This window comes from Globicephala melas, chromosome 7 (assembly GCF_963455315.2).
Source record: "Globicephala melas chromosome 7, mGloMel1.2, whole genome shotgun sequence".
Classification (NCBI taxonomy): Eukaryota; Metazoa; Chordata; class Mammalia; order Artiodactyla; family Delphinidae; genus Globicephala; species Globicephala melas.
In genome coordinates, this window is record NC_083320.1 from 27,955,432 (window position 1) to 27,969,711 (window position 14,280).

The following is a 14,280-nucleotide window of genomic DNA, read 5'->3' on the forward strand; positions in this document are numbered from 1 at the left end:
GGCTTCCCTGGTGGCGCAGTGGTTGAGAGTCCGCCTGCCGATGCAGGGGACACGGGTTCGTGCCCTGGTCGGAGCGGCTGGGCCTGTGAGCCATGGCCGCTGAGCCTGTGCGTCCGGAGCCTGTGCTCCGCAACGAGAGAGGCCACAACAGTGAGAGGCCCGCGTACCGCAAAAAATAAATAAATAAATAAAATAAAGCCTTCATAAAAAAAATTTAAAAAAAATAAAGAGGAGGATGATGATGAATTGTGAGTAATCCCTAACAGGTGCAATTTAAGGTGTATTACTTACTTTATGCCCCTTGTATTATTTACTTGAATTACTTGTATTATTTACGCCCCTTGTGTTATTTACTTTATGCCCCATCGGCAATTTTCATTTATAGAAACTTTCTCTGAGGTTCACTATCCAACCTGTTGTTTTCAACTTCCTTCCTTTCTTCCACTTCAGAACCCATAGGCTTTATCAAATACTTAAGCTAGGGTTGGTGTCACTGTCATTCTTTTAAGAACTCCCAGTGGTGAGGTCAGGAGAGTGTCAGGGCCAGCTGTGGTACTTTGTAAAACAGGTCATGTGTAAAGCAGGAGTTCTTGATTCTCTAGCTATTGAGATATTTGTCCTAGTTTTCAGGCAACTCTATGGTATCTTCCCCAACATCTCCTGGATAAAATGCACATTTGCATTCAAAGCCACCTTGGATGTGAAAACCTTAATGATAAAGGCCATTAATCACCGATACATCAGGAGAGGTGCTATCACAACATTGTTACAACTGCAGCAGGGAAATATAGCTCAGGTTATATATATATATATATATATATTTTTTTTTTTTTTTTTTTTTTTGCGTTACGCGGGCCTCTCACTGTTGTGGCCTCTCCCGTTGCGGAGCACAGGCTCCGGACACGCAGGCTCAGTGGCCATGGCTCACGGGCCCAGCCGCTCCGCGGCATGTGGGATCTTCCCGGCCCAGGGCACGAATCTGTGTCCCCTGCATCGCAGGCGGACTCTCAACCACTGCGCCACCAGGGAAGCCCTCAGGTTATATTTTAATGGTGTTTTGTGATAACTCAGATAAAGAGTTTAAATTGATGATGCAGAAACTGTTCCATCATCTGTGTGGGTGTGGGTGTGGGTGTGTCCCCAGCACCCCTACCCTCCTCCCCCTGTCCCACACATCAAGTTTTTTTCCTCTCTCAGTTTTTTCTTTCTGTGTAGGGATTAAGTATTACAGACAAGGTTGACTGGGCTGAGTTAGTCATAGTGAATCCAGATTTCAGGGCAACCTCCAAAAACACCCATACAGATCACAGGCAAGGACTAAAACCTAAGGGTTAATGATTCGGCATTTTCCAAAGTCTGAAGTTCTAAGTATTTATCCAGATGCTGCCCAAGGGCTTCTATTGCTGCAGTGCATCCCTGCGCTGCCAGGCAGCTGTAGTCAGCACTTTTGGGTGAAATGGCCCCTCCTTGGTTTCCGACCAGGCACTAACTCTGGGGGGAAATTCAGACTCCTTGGGGGTGACCTCAGGACACCATGCTCCTCCGAATCAATTCTGCCTCCCCTTCTGTCAATTCTTCCTTCCAAAGGTTGTCTGCTGTCCTGACCTGAAGGTGCAATAACTGTGTGGTCAGGAGGTAGGAGTAGGGTGGGAATTATAGGATAATTTTTTGTTTAATGGTGCACAGTGAAAAGAGGGCTTTGATTTAGCACACTCTGTGCTCAAATTGGGGAAAGGGAGAAGGCCTTTTTTTTGTTTTTGCGGTACGCAGGCCTCTCACTGTTGTGGCCTCTCCCGTTGCGGAGCACAGGCTCCGGACGCGGAGGCTCAGCGGCCATGGCTTACGGGCCCAGCCGCTCCGCAGCATGTGGGATCTTCCCGGACCGGGGCACGAACCCGTGTCCCCTGCATCGGCAGGCGGACTCAACCACTGCGCCACCAGGGGAGCCCGAGAAGGCCTTTTTTAATGCTGTGTATTACAAAGTGGGCTTCCAACTAGCTGAAGTGTTGTTCAAGCAACAGACATTTTCCATAAAAGAATGTTCTTCGTCCCAAGGAGCAGATTAGCACCCACAAATACTTTTAACCCATATAGAACAAATAAGTTACTCCCTCTGGGGTTGAGGTAGAGGGGGGTAACTTAATAGAACCATTATTTATTTTTAGAATGTACACTTACCCCACAGGCAAACCACAGGGTAGAGGTCATACCAGGATGTGCTCAAGATAGAAGCCACTCCATTGCCAAGTTCTTGTGGCTTGCTCTCAATCTCTGGGGATAAGAGGGTACAAGTCATTTAGTGTCATTCTGGAATTGACCCAGACCTAAATGGGCTATTTAATATCTTGCTTGTCCTTTTGTTATAATTTGGATACACAGTAATAATAACTGGAGCTAACATTTATGAACCTCATTAAGCACTGCCCTAGATTCTTTACTCGATTACTTGTTTCGTGCTTGCAATAAACTGTCGTGCAGGCACTATTACTTTTTCATAAGTAAATAAAAAACCTGGGGCACAGAGGTGCCCAGGTCACATTGATGGTATTCCGGTCATCTTTTGTCGCCTAATGAATTATCTCAAACCCTAGTGGCTTAAAGCAATAATATTACTTTACTGTTACCTCGCTAGAGGTTGACTAGGCTCAGCTGGGCAGTTCTTATTTAGAGATTCTCACCTGGGGTCTCACACGCGGTTGCAGTCAGATGGCAGCTGTGGCTGTTTCCCCACTCATGTGTCTATTGACTGGGACCGCAGATGGGGCTGTCATGCAGAACCCCACAATAACCTCTCCATGTAGCCTGGACATACCTATAGCATCACAGCTGGGCTCCAAAAACAAGCATCCTGAAAGGACCAATGAAACCTGTACGACCTAAAATAACAAACAAAAAAAAACTTTTTATATTGAGTTAATTATAGACTAACAGGAAGTTGCAAATATAGTAATAGAGTCCCATGAACCCATCACTCAGCTTCCCCCAGTAGTGATCTTCTGTAACTGTAGGCCAATATCATAACCAGGAAATTAACCATACAATTAACTAGACTGTGAACTTACTCCATTTTACCAGTTATTACATGCCCTTATTTGTGTATGTGTGTGCCTGCGCCTGTGTTCTGTGCAATTCGATTTCACGTTAAGATGCATGTAATTGCCACCACAATCAACATACAAAACTGTTCCATCCAGGAACTCCCTTGTGCTATTTCTTTATAGTCACGCCCACTCCTCCCCACCCTGATACCTGTCCCTTGGCAACAGCACACCTGTTCTTCAACTCTATAGCTTTATCATTTCAAGAATGTTACATAAATGGAATCGCACAGTACATAACCTTTTAAGATTGGCTTTTTTTTCACTACACATAATGCCCTTCAGATCCATCCACTTGTGCATGTATCAATTGTTAGTTCCTTGTGTTGCTGTGTAATGGTCCACATATGCCTTTTAAGACCTAGTCTTGAAAGTCACATAGTTTTACTTCTATGACAATTAGAGACCTGTCCAGATTCAAGTGGATAAATCTGCCCCCTACCTTGATAAAAGTGGAGTCAATATCCCCTTATAAGAAGAGCATAAGGGGGCTTCCCTGGTGGCGCAGTGGTTAAGAATCCACCTGCCAAAGCAGGGGACACAGGTTCGAGCCCTGGTCTGGGAAGATCCCACATGCCATGGAGCAACTAAGCCCGTGTGCTACAACTACTGAGCCTGGGCTCTAGAGTCCGTGAGCCACAACTACTGAGCCCGCGTGCCACAACTACTGAAGCCTGTGCACCTAGAGCCGGTGCTCCGCAACAAGAGAAGCCACTGCAATGAGAAGCCTGTGCACCGCAATGAAGAGTTGCCCCTGCTCTCCGCAACTAGAGAAAGCCCGGGCGCAGCAACAAGACCCAACACAGCCAAAAATAAATAAATTTATAAGGGAAAAAAAAATAAAAGAAGAAGAGCAAGAGGAACAGGAGGACTGTGTGTCCATCTGGGAAAATGTAACCTGCCACAGATGGTAAGTGGCAAAGATGGGATTCAAACCCGGGTAGTTTGACTCCAGGTCCCATATTTTTAGGGTGACAACATGGCCATTCTTGCCGCAACAAAGGGAATGAAATCATTACAAACTTAATTGAAGAACAGGCTGATAAGCATATTTTAAATATGCAACATTTGTTATATTTAATTTAAAGAATTCGGAGACAATTAGGAAAGGCTTAGCGACATTAGAATCCTATATGTCCGCTGAAAAAAAAATGATGATAAGAAACATTTAGGTAAGCATCCTGGAAGTAAAAAGACAGATATTATAATTCCTTTTTCATTTTACAGAACTTCTGATCTCCTAGCTTTCTGTTGACTGGAAATACTCCATGAATGTTTACTACTTAGGAAGATCTCTAACAGAAGTTGGGACCTAAAAAGCCCTATCTTAGAGGTAGACTGTCCAGAATACTTTTCTGAGAGGAAAGAATTCTGGAACCACAGCACAGTTACTGCCCCAAATAAGTTAATCTTCTGTCCTCTCTAGGACTATCACTAGCCCATAGGCACCTCTGAGTGAATTAGGAGAAGACACCCCTTCCTCTGGGCAGATGCAGCCTGGCACCAACTCTCATAGCTTAGCCTTTGTTGCTGTGAGATAATAGAAAATGTATATATTCATCTCTGCTCCCAGTTCCTGGCACAGAGCTCCTAAAACCCTTGTAATTTCCTAAATAGATACACCAGGAGCATCTTTTATTCTAATATGGGTCTTTGACCCTGCATCCTGACACGAAGCTCCTAAATCCCTTGGAATTTCCTGGATAACAGGAATGTATTTTGTTCTAATGAGGTGACTCTTGGTGGGCTGCTGGATGGGACTGGTCATCAGAAAGACCAAGCCATGATTAGAAGCTTGAAACTTTCACCTCCACCCACCCACCCAGTTCTCTGAAGAGAGGCTGGAAATTCAGTTAATGTTCAATCATGCCTATGTGATGAAACTTCCATAAAAATCCCCAGTTGGCACTTTTATGCTCTGAATAAACATAGCAATCAGTTGAGCTCTACCTCCTGCCCTGCAGTGGTAAAGGGTAAACCTAGGATGATAATTCAAATCTCTGTTATTCCAGGGTTTGGGTTCATCACTAAGCTGCATCCATTTCTCTCTCCAAAAGACAAATAAAAGTACTCTCATTTTTATGGCTAAGTAATATTCCATTGTATATATGTACCACATGTTCTTCATCCATTCCTCTGTTGATGGACATTCATGTTGCTTCCATGTCTTGGTAATTGTAAATAGTACTGTAGTGAACATTAGGTTGCATGTATCAATATCTTTTCCAATTATGGTTTTCTCTGGATATATCCCATTTGCAGCAACATGGATTGACCTAGAGATTATCATACTAAATTAAGTCAGACAGAGAAAGACAAATATCATATGATATCGTTTATATGTGGAATCTAAAAAAATGATACAAATGAAGTTATTTACAAAACAGAAAGACTCAGAGACTTCAATAACAAATTTATGGTTACCAAAGGGGAAAGGAGGCAGGAGAGGGATAAATTAGGAGTTTGGGGATTAACATACACACACTACTATATATAAAATAGATAATCAACAAGGACCTACTGTATAGCACAGGAAACTCTACTCAATAATCTTTAATAACCTATATGGGAAAAGAATCTGAAAAGAATGGATATATGTATATGTATAACTGAATCACTTTGCTGTACACCTGAAACAAACACAACATTGTAAATCAACTATACTTTAACATAAAAAAAATTAAATTTAAGAAAGTACTCTTAAAAACAATCTACAGAACCTACCAACTTTTCACTCTAAGTTAGAACCTTGGAAGGAATGAGACTAAGCTCTGTTCAAATATGGTAACAAAAAAGTTGGATTTAATCAAATAAATCAGAGAAAGTAAGGAATTAGAAGTGAAAAGGAAAGTTCGAGAAAAAAGCCTTTCACTGATTTTTTTGGATTTCCCCTCAGATTGTCACTTGCATACTACTATGTTATACTGATTACCATAGTGGGTTCATTTATTCCAAATTCCGAGATGAAGAGTTTACAGTACAGTATTTGTCATCTTTGTCATCTTTCTGAATGACGTTCTTCATAGAACCCCCTTTCAGAGCATTTCTCAGCACAGTACATGCCTTTAGAATGTAGCATAAATTCTAAAAGAAATTGAGGAGGCAGGAATAGACTGGGATAGGACTCCTCATTATATAGAAAGACTTGTTTAAGCAACTATTGTCACTCAAAACCTAGAGCCCGTGTCCAGTCATTTACTCTAACAAATCCCACGCTGAAGAACATTCTCAGCACTGGCAGGGTGTCTGGGCACCCAGTGCCCCACTCCACCAAGCTAGACAAGGCTACAGCAACACTCCCAATCACCCCTGAGTTACAGCGAGTAGATGCAGAGTCCCTGGGCCCTCCTGGACCTTGGGTGCTACCAGGCTAAGAGCAGCCAGAAATAAACCTGGCCAGGCAATCACAGAGGTTTCTTTTATGCAGAGGTGAATGCTAAAGAGGAACACCTTCCATAACAGCTCTGTTTGACACCCATATGACATTCCTGGCCTGACCCCGTGAGTCTGTGGCATCACCACTTCTATACATCCAGAGCCGCCATTTTAAAATGTCCCAGTCTTGATGGTGTGCCAGTGGCATACAGCTGGGTGTCCACAGATGTCCTCAAACTTTTTTTTTTTTTTTTGTGGTACGTGGGCCTCTCACTGTTGTGGCCTCTCCCGTTGCGGAGCACAGGCTCCGGACGCGCAGGCCCAGCGGCCATGGCTCACGGGCCCAGCCGCTTCACGGCATGTGGGATCTTCCCGGACCGGGGCACGAACCCGCGTCCCCTGCATGGGCAGGCGGACTCTCAACCACTGAGCCACCAGGGAAGCCCTTTTTTTCTTTTCTTAATTTTTATTGGAGTATAGTTGCTTTACAGATGTTCTCAAACTTTGTAAAAGCACCATCTCCAAACATATTTCTCTATTAGTGCCTTTATCTTATCCTCAAGAATAGGAGGTTATCTTTGAATTCTGCAGAGAACCAAACAGTGCTTGTTATGAGGTAGCAAGTTTTGGCTGATTTACAACCCCGGCAGAACAAATTCTATATCTAATCACGGTTGGGCACGATTGCCTCCCCACCACCTTGCATATCCTTCCTTTAGAATAATTTTTGTATCTTCCAAGCTAACATCTGACAACTTTAAAACTAAGGAACATCTTCTTTGCATTATGTAAAACAAGATTGGCAATCTTTAACCTTGGTGTCCAAATTGGCCCATTGATTTAGGACACAGGTCATCAAAAACAGTCACATTCTCTCTAGAAACTACTATCAAAATCTAGGGCATATGTGAGAATATCACCAGGTGTGGGTCATGCTGCCTTGAGAGAAGCAGGGAAAGAGCTATAAAGAGAACCCAGAAACAAGGAAACGAACAATGGTAAGAGGGAGAGAGATTTTCACCTTTTCCTCTCCTCCACCCCTGCTCTTGGCTCTAGTAGGTTAGGGAGTCTTCTGTTGCCAGATTTAATAAATAAAAATACAGTCTGGGGCTTCCCTGGTGGCTCAGTGGTTGAGAGTCCGCCTGCCCATGCAGGGGACGCGGGTTCGTGCCCCGGTCCGGGAAGATCCCACATGCCGTGAAGCGGCTGGGCCCGTGAGCCATGGCTGCTGGGCCTGTGCGTCCGGAGCCTGTGCTCCGCAACGGGAGAGGCCACAACAGTGAGAGGCCCGCGTACCGAAAAAAACAAAAAACAAACAAACAACAACAAAAAAAATACAGTCTGTCTAGTTAAATTTCAGATAAATGATGAATAATTTTATAGTATAAGTATAACCCTGTGGAATATATGGGACATACTTATTCTAAAAAAAATTATTTACTCTAACTGAAATTCACATTTGACTGGAGCAAACTGTACTATGGTGAGAACAGCAAAGATTCTGAAACAAGGCGAACATAGATTTAAATCCTGCAAAATTGCTTATTATTCATGAGCCTCTGGCCATGTCATGTAGCTACTTTGAGCCTCAGTCTCCACATCTTCAGACGAAGAAATGACATTACTTCATAGAGTTGTCATGGGGATTAGAAATAAGCAAATGCTGCAGCTAGCGAGTGCTCAACAAGATGATGTCCTCTGGTTAATCCTCTTAAATTGTTGTTATACTTTCTGCTTCATTCTTCTTTCTACTTCTGATCTAAAATACATCTAAAATCCAAATATTTTTACAGCCTTCTTCTCCCCCCACCCATTACCACTCCACTTCATGTAATATGGAGAACACATATTAATTTTCCACAGCTTTTTCCCCCACTACAGATAATTTATTGTCATAGGAGCCATAAAGTGTCATAAAACTATGGCATTTTCATTTGCAGCAACATGGATGGGCCCAGAGATTATCATACTAAGTGAAGTAAGTCAGACAGAGAAAGACAAATACCATATGATATCACTTATATGTGGAATCTAAAATATGACAAAAATGAACTTATCTACGAAACAGACTCACAGACATAGAGAACGACTTGTGGTTGCCAAGGGGGAGGGAGGTGGGGGAGGGAAGGAGTGGGATTTCGGGGTTAGCAGATGCAAACTCTTATATACAGAATGGATAAGCAACAAGGTCCTATAGGGAACTATATTCAGTATCCTGGGATAAACCATAATGGAAAAGAATATGAAAAATAATGTATATTTATGTGTAACAGAATCTCTTCGCTGTACAGCAGAAATGAACACAACATTGTAAATCGACTGTACCTCAATAAAATAAACTAAAAAAAAAAGACAACTATGGCATTTTAATTCCCTGGCTCAAGATAGGCCTGGAGGGTCCTGCAAAGTTGAGAGCTGGGACTATTGCAGGGACAAGAGAGCACAGTGTGATTAGAGGGGGTTACAGCACAGAATACCAGCTATCAGTGTTATTCCTTAACCACTGAACAATAAATGAAGCTATTCACTGGAGAGAAGCTAAGAGTTTAGTAGGTCTCTCTTCCTACGTAAGCTCTGGAAAAGCCAAAGGGAATGATTTTTAGGGTTAAAAAATGGTTTTGGCTTCTCCCCGCTGAGTCGTTTAGGAGGAGAGACAGGGTTGCAATCCAGATCAGATAATTACAACTGACCTACTGACAGCTGTAACCACACTTAGAACACAAACTGCTGCAGAGGGGAGGAAATGTGCTTGGAAAGTTTTATTAATAAAGCATAGCATTATGAAAGAAACCTCACAGACATGAAAAGAAATGCTTACTTCAGAAACCACAAGCGTACAAATCCTGTCCTCCATCACCTACTGGAGCAAACTCTACAACCCAGGAATTGAAGGACTGCTTTCAATAGCTGAGGGGTCCAATGTACTCTGGAAAATTTTCCAAAATCTCTCTTTGTCTGCTCACACAAAATCCTGGTGATGCCCCATCATACAGGGAGACTCAGCTGACAGTGAGACTGATGACTCCACACAATGTTAGGGGGAAAGTAAATGGAGACAGCCATTCTATCAGCTTCTGTCAATATTTAAATGCACCTGTCCCTTAATTCAACAATTCCACTCTGAAAGATCTCTCTTAAGGACATGCTTATTCACAAAGTTAAATATGTATTTTTAGAAAACTGTCACTGCGAAATTGCTTATTGTAGCAAACAATTAGAAATATCCTAAATGTCTCTCAGTAGAGGAACAAGTGAATGTATGACAGTGTAGTTTTACTGTGAAATATACACCACAGTTAAAAAGAATGAGATATGTTTATATATCCTAATAAAGAGAGCTTTCTAAGACATATTTTAAGAAGGCGGGAGAACTGCAAAAAATATCAGTATAATCCAATTATATTAAAATAAACAAGTGTTTCTGTATTTACCTGTGTATGTAAATGTTTAGTGTAGTGTCTTGAGTGATGTGATAGCACTTACAACTAGAGAAAAAAGATTACTGGGGGAAATGGAGGGACGTCCCCACACATTGATTCAGTATACCTCTGTACCATTTGAGTTTTTAACAAGGTGTATATGAGAATTAGTTGTATCATTTTAACTACTCACTCTTAAAAAGAAACGTAAAAAAATTAAATTAACTACTTTGAATATTCTCCCCAAATCTTATTTACTTACCTAAAAGCTCTACTTTTTGAAACGAATCACAGAGAAAATCTAAATTGTGTACCTGCGGCAAATTCACATGTATCTAGGATTTTCTGAGCATATTCGCCCAGGATTCTGGCATTTAATTGCTCCAGAGGTGGAGGAGACTCAGAGAAAGAATTCACACCCTGGATCAAGTAAAAATACTCAGGCTTTGCTCAAGGATTCTGCAGAACCATCCAAAAAGAGGAGAGGGGTCGTTTGTGAGTACACATGGATAATCACGGGGCTCCTCAGATTGCCCTCAAACACAGGGAATTATAACAAAGTCGTAGAGGAAGAAGGCTGTTTAAAACACTAACCAGGGCTTCCCTGGTGGTGCAGTGGTTGAGAGTCCGTCTGCCAATGCAGGGGACACGGGTTCGTGCCCCGGTCCGGGAAGATCCCACATGCCGCGTAGTGGCTGGGCCCGTGAGCCATGGCCGCTGAGCCTGCGCGTCCGGAGCCTGTGCTCCGCAACAGGAGAGGCCACAACAGTGAGAGGCCCGCATACCGCAAAAAAAAAAAAAAAGTTTCCCTCAGATTGAAGGTTAGTGTAACTGCAATAATGGAGCATTACCTAGGATGTTCCTAGGTCTTTCACATGTGTTTCCCAACCTCATCTGCATATTACAGGAACCCCTGGAGAAATGTAAAGAATATGGATGGCTGAGTTCTACTCTCAAAGATTCTGAGTTAATTGTTCTGGGGAGTTTTAGAGGCACCTCAGGTGATTCTAAAGTACAGCCAATGTTGAGAACCACTGATGCAAATAGAATCTTGGTCTAACTCTGCAATCCCTGGTCCTCCAGACTTGCCCAGATATGCTCAGACTTGTCAAAATCCTAGGGTGAGCATAGTCATAGCTTTGTTACCCTTCAATGTCTGGTCTCTTGTGTTCACAGAGAGGATTACTAAATCTCATCTTATTTATTTATTTTATTTATTTGGCTGCACCGGGTCTTAGTTGCAGCACGTTGGAGCTTCGTTGCAGCATGTGGGATCTGTAGTTGTGGCATGCGAACTCTTCTTAGTGGAGGCATGCGGACTCTTAGTTGCAGCGTGTAGGATCTTGTTCCCTAACCCAGGCCCCCTGCTTTGGGAGCGCAGTGCCTTAGCCACTGGACCGACCACCAGGAAAGTGCCTTTTCTTTTTTTTTTTTTCGTGTAAAACCTGTGAGCTATGCTCACATATGCTGGCTTACCATACACTATCTATGTGTGCACGCAGGGTTTTTTCCCCCTACCAAATGCAAATGCTAAAAACACTACCATCTGGTCAACCCCTGCTGACCCCTAATTGTTCAACCAATAAGGGCAAGAACATTCCTAAAAATGAGAGCAGAGATTTTATCTGTTAAATGTGTTCAGAGTTCTCATTACCTTCAGAACATAAAACAATTTCCCATTCCAGATAATGTTTAGTGAATGCATGATAAGCACAAAGCGTTATTATGCATCTTATTTGAGAAGCACAAAGATATTGATAGAAAACACGATGTTTACACTGTAGGAGCTTACCACTGAAATAAGGAGATTCAACATAAACCACTAAGAGAGTACTTTTAAAGAGCAAAGGATGAATAAATACAATTAAGATGCAAACATTACGATATTAACGACTACCATCTGTGAAAGACCTGTAAGTGTCTCAGGTCAAAATATATTTTATATATAGAAAGTTTTTCTAATGTTTGGAACAACCTGTGAGGTAGATTCTCCCTGTGCTTTAAAGAACAGAGAAATAAAGTGCAGAAGTTAAGTAATTTACCCCAAATGACAGAGTTACTATTCCATTATCATACTATGTAGTAGTATTATTCTTCAGTAATTTAAATATACATTTTGATGAAGACAAAAAATTCATACCAACATTCTGTGAAAATGTAATTCCATTTCCACGGTATCAAGTCAATATATTACATGCAGCTATCATGACTATTTTAGGGATTTTAGAAAGTTTAAAGAAGACATTAAAATGTCTAGTGAAGAAAAAAAAAATGTCTAGTGAAGATGCAGTGCTTGGGAAGTCAGAGCTGATAAAATGACTTCCCCCAGCAAACCATCCCCCTTTCCATCCGTGGTTTCCTTATGTATAAAACATGGATACTATTTTTACACCTGCCTCAAGGACATGCCATGAGAACAGAGAATTTCCTCACTGAGGTGTAAGAGTGGTTTTGTTTTGATTTTAATGTCCTGAGATGAAGAAGTTTGAGAGGTGGGTTTTCTCCCAAAGCTAAAGCAGCCAAGGTGGAGGGTCTCACATTTTCCTGGGTTCTTCCAAGGCTGAATGTGTCCTCCATGGGGGTTGCGAGGAGGAGGCAGCAGGCTGGCCCCAGCCAGAGGTCACCCTCTGTGCCCGGCAGGTGGTCCTGGCACTGTGGCAGGACAGGCACACTGCTAGCATTGCCTTCACCAATGAGTCTTTTTTTTTTTAGAAGTAAAGAATGTCTGGGCTTTTTAAAATTATTATTTATTTTATCTCTTTATTTTTGGCTGCGTTGGGTCTTTGTTGCTGTGCACGGGCTTTCTCTAGTTGCAGCGAGCAGGGGCTACTCTTCACTGCAGTGTCTGGGTTTCTCATTGCGGTGGCTTCTCTTGTTGCAGAGCACGGGCTCTAGGCACGTGAGCTTCAGTAGTTGTGGCACGAGGGCGCAGTAGTTGTGGCTCACAGGTTTAGTTGCTTCGCGGCATGTGGAATCATCCTGGGCCAGGGATCGAATGTGTGTCCCGTGCATTGGCAGGCAGATTCTTAACCACTGTGCCACCAGGGAAGTCCCACCAATGAGTCTGGGCAACAAGCAGCCCCTGACGGACCACTGAGCACCCGAACCTTCTCTCTGTCTCCAAGGATCAGAGCTGGGGAGGGGAACACTGAAGTTGACGAGTACTTGGCTGAGTTGGACAAGCTTCAGCAACCTCAGCTGGTGGGGGGGATGGAGGTGGGTGTGGGTGTGGGGTTGAGGGGAGGGGGAGGGCAGGGGTGAAGAAGCCTAGCAAGGTCAAGGCTAAAGTCTTCCAGGAGTTGCCCTGAGGAAGGAGCATCTCCTGAGAAGGAAATTGTGGAAAACGTAATGAAGGAGACATTACCAACATGGAATCAATAAGCTGAAAAAGAACTTTTAGTCTATTCTAATACTTTATAATTTCAAATAAGTTGTAAACAACTACACTAGAGGAAAGACAATTTTCTTTCCAATCTCTCTATAGAAAATAATTATTACAAAATCTTTGTCACCTCAAGAGGTAATCAAAGAGTATGCAAGAAAAAAAGATTTTAGGGTATGTTGGTGAGCTAATAAAGATAATATTAATACTGAGTTTTTTCTTTATTTTTAATGTTTGTGGTATTTGTTACCTCTTTCAAATGTGTAACTTGTGGTGATTAATAGTCCTAAATAAACATTCAATCTTGTATTCACATTTTTGCATTCCTTGTCTTAAAAAGCGTCCCCAAATTGTATAAACTTCAAGCTCACAAAACCTGGAACGTTCTGAGTACAATATAAATTCAATATGGAGTGAACAGCTAGCCTATAAAAATCCAAATCTAGAGTGTTACTGTCACTCATAGAACACCTGAGATATCAGGTAGATGAGAGACTTGGATGGTGGAGAGGGGTGGAAAAGAGAGTTAAGTGGTAATGATAACAGACACCCAGGACTAGATGGGGCAGAGCGACAGTCTGCCCCTGTCCAAGGGCATAGAGGACACTCACTCACAGGCCACGGTTAGGAGTTTAGATCTTACTCTAAGAGCAATGGGAAATCATCAGCAAGCTTTAAGCAAGGGAGGAAGTGTTAAGTGTGTGAGCAGGGAGACCACTTAGCAGGAGATAAATGGTGACAGTTGTTCAGGATTTCCCCTGCCCCATGTCTACGGTCACCAAGTAGAATCAGTCTACCTGTGAGGAGCCCGAGGTTCACTGGCTCCCCCAGAAATCCTCGCTTGGCCAGTTGACTCCTGAGTCTGCAGCCGAGCGCTACAAAAACCCCTGGGGGAGGTGGACGGCTCACACGCTCTCAGCTTTCCATGAATCATTTAGATGGGAAACTGAAGCCTGCTCAGATAAAAAAGGTCTGTGAACTTCAGGTCGGGATCATACTCCTGTCC

The 14,280-nt window shown here is 42.7% G+C and overlaps 1 protein-coding gene across 17 annotated transcripts in view; it reads right to left on the reverse strand.

Annotated features, from left to right (window-relative positions):
* The window catches only part of PIKFYVE (phosphoinositide kinase, FYVE-type zinc finger containing), a 151,244-nt gene that overhangs the window by 101,121 nt on the left and 35,843 nt on the right, over positions 1-14,280 (reverse strand). For 12 of the 17 annotated variants that reach the window (XM_060301934.1, XM_060301930.1, XM_060301927.1 and 9 more), the window contains 2 exons: positions 2,679-2,876; positions 2,179-2,271 (listed from right to left, as the gene is read on the reverse strand). In XM_060301934.1, coding sequence (XP_060157917.1) covers positions 2,179-2,208 — 30 coding nt within the window. In that variant the 5' untranslated portion in view covers positions 2,209-2,271; positions 2,679-2,876. Of the gene's footprint in view, positions 1-2,178; positions 2,272-2,678; positions 2,877-5,212; positions 5,375-14,071; positions 14,228-14,280 lie in introns of those variants that run through there. The other 5 variants (XM_060301932.2, XM_060301933.1, XM_060301925.1 and 2 more) reach the window with 5 other exon arrangements.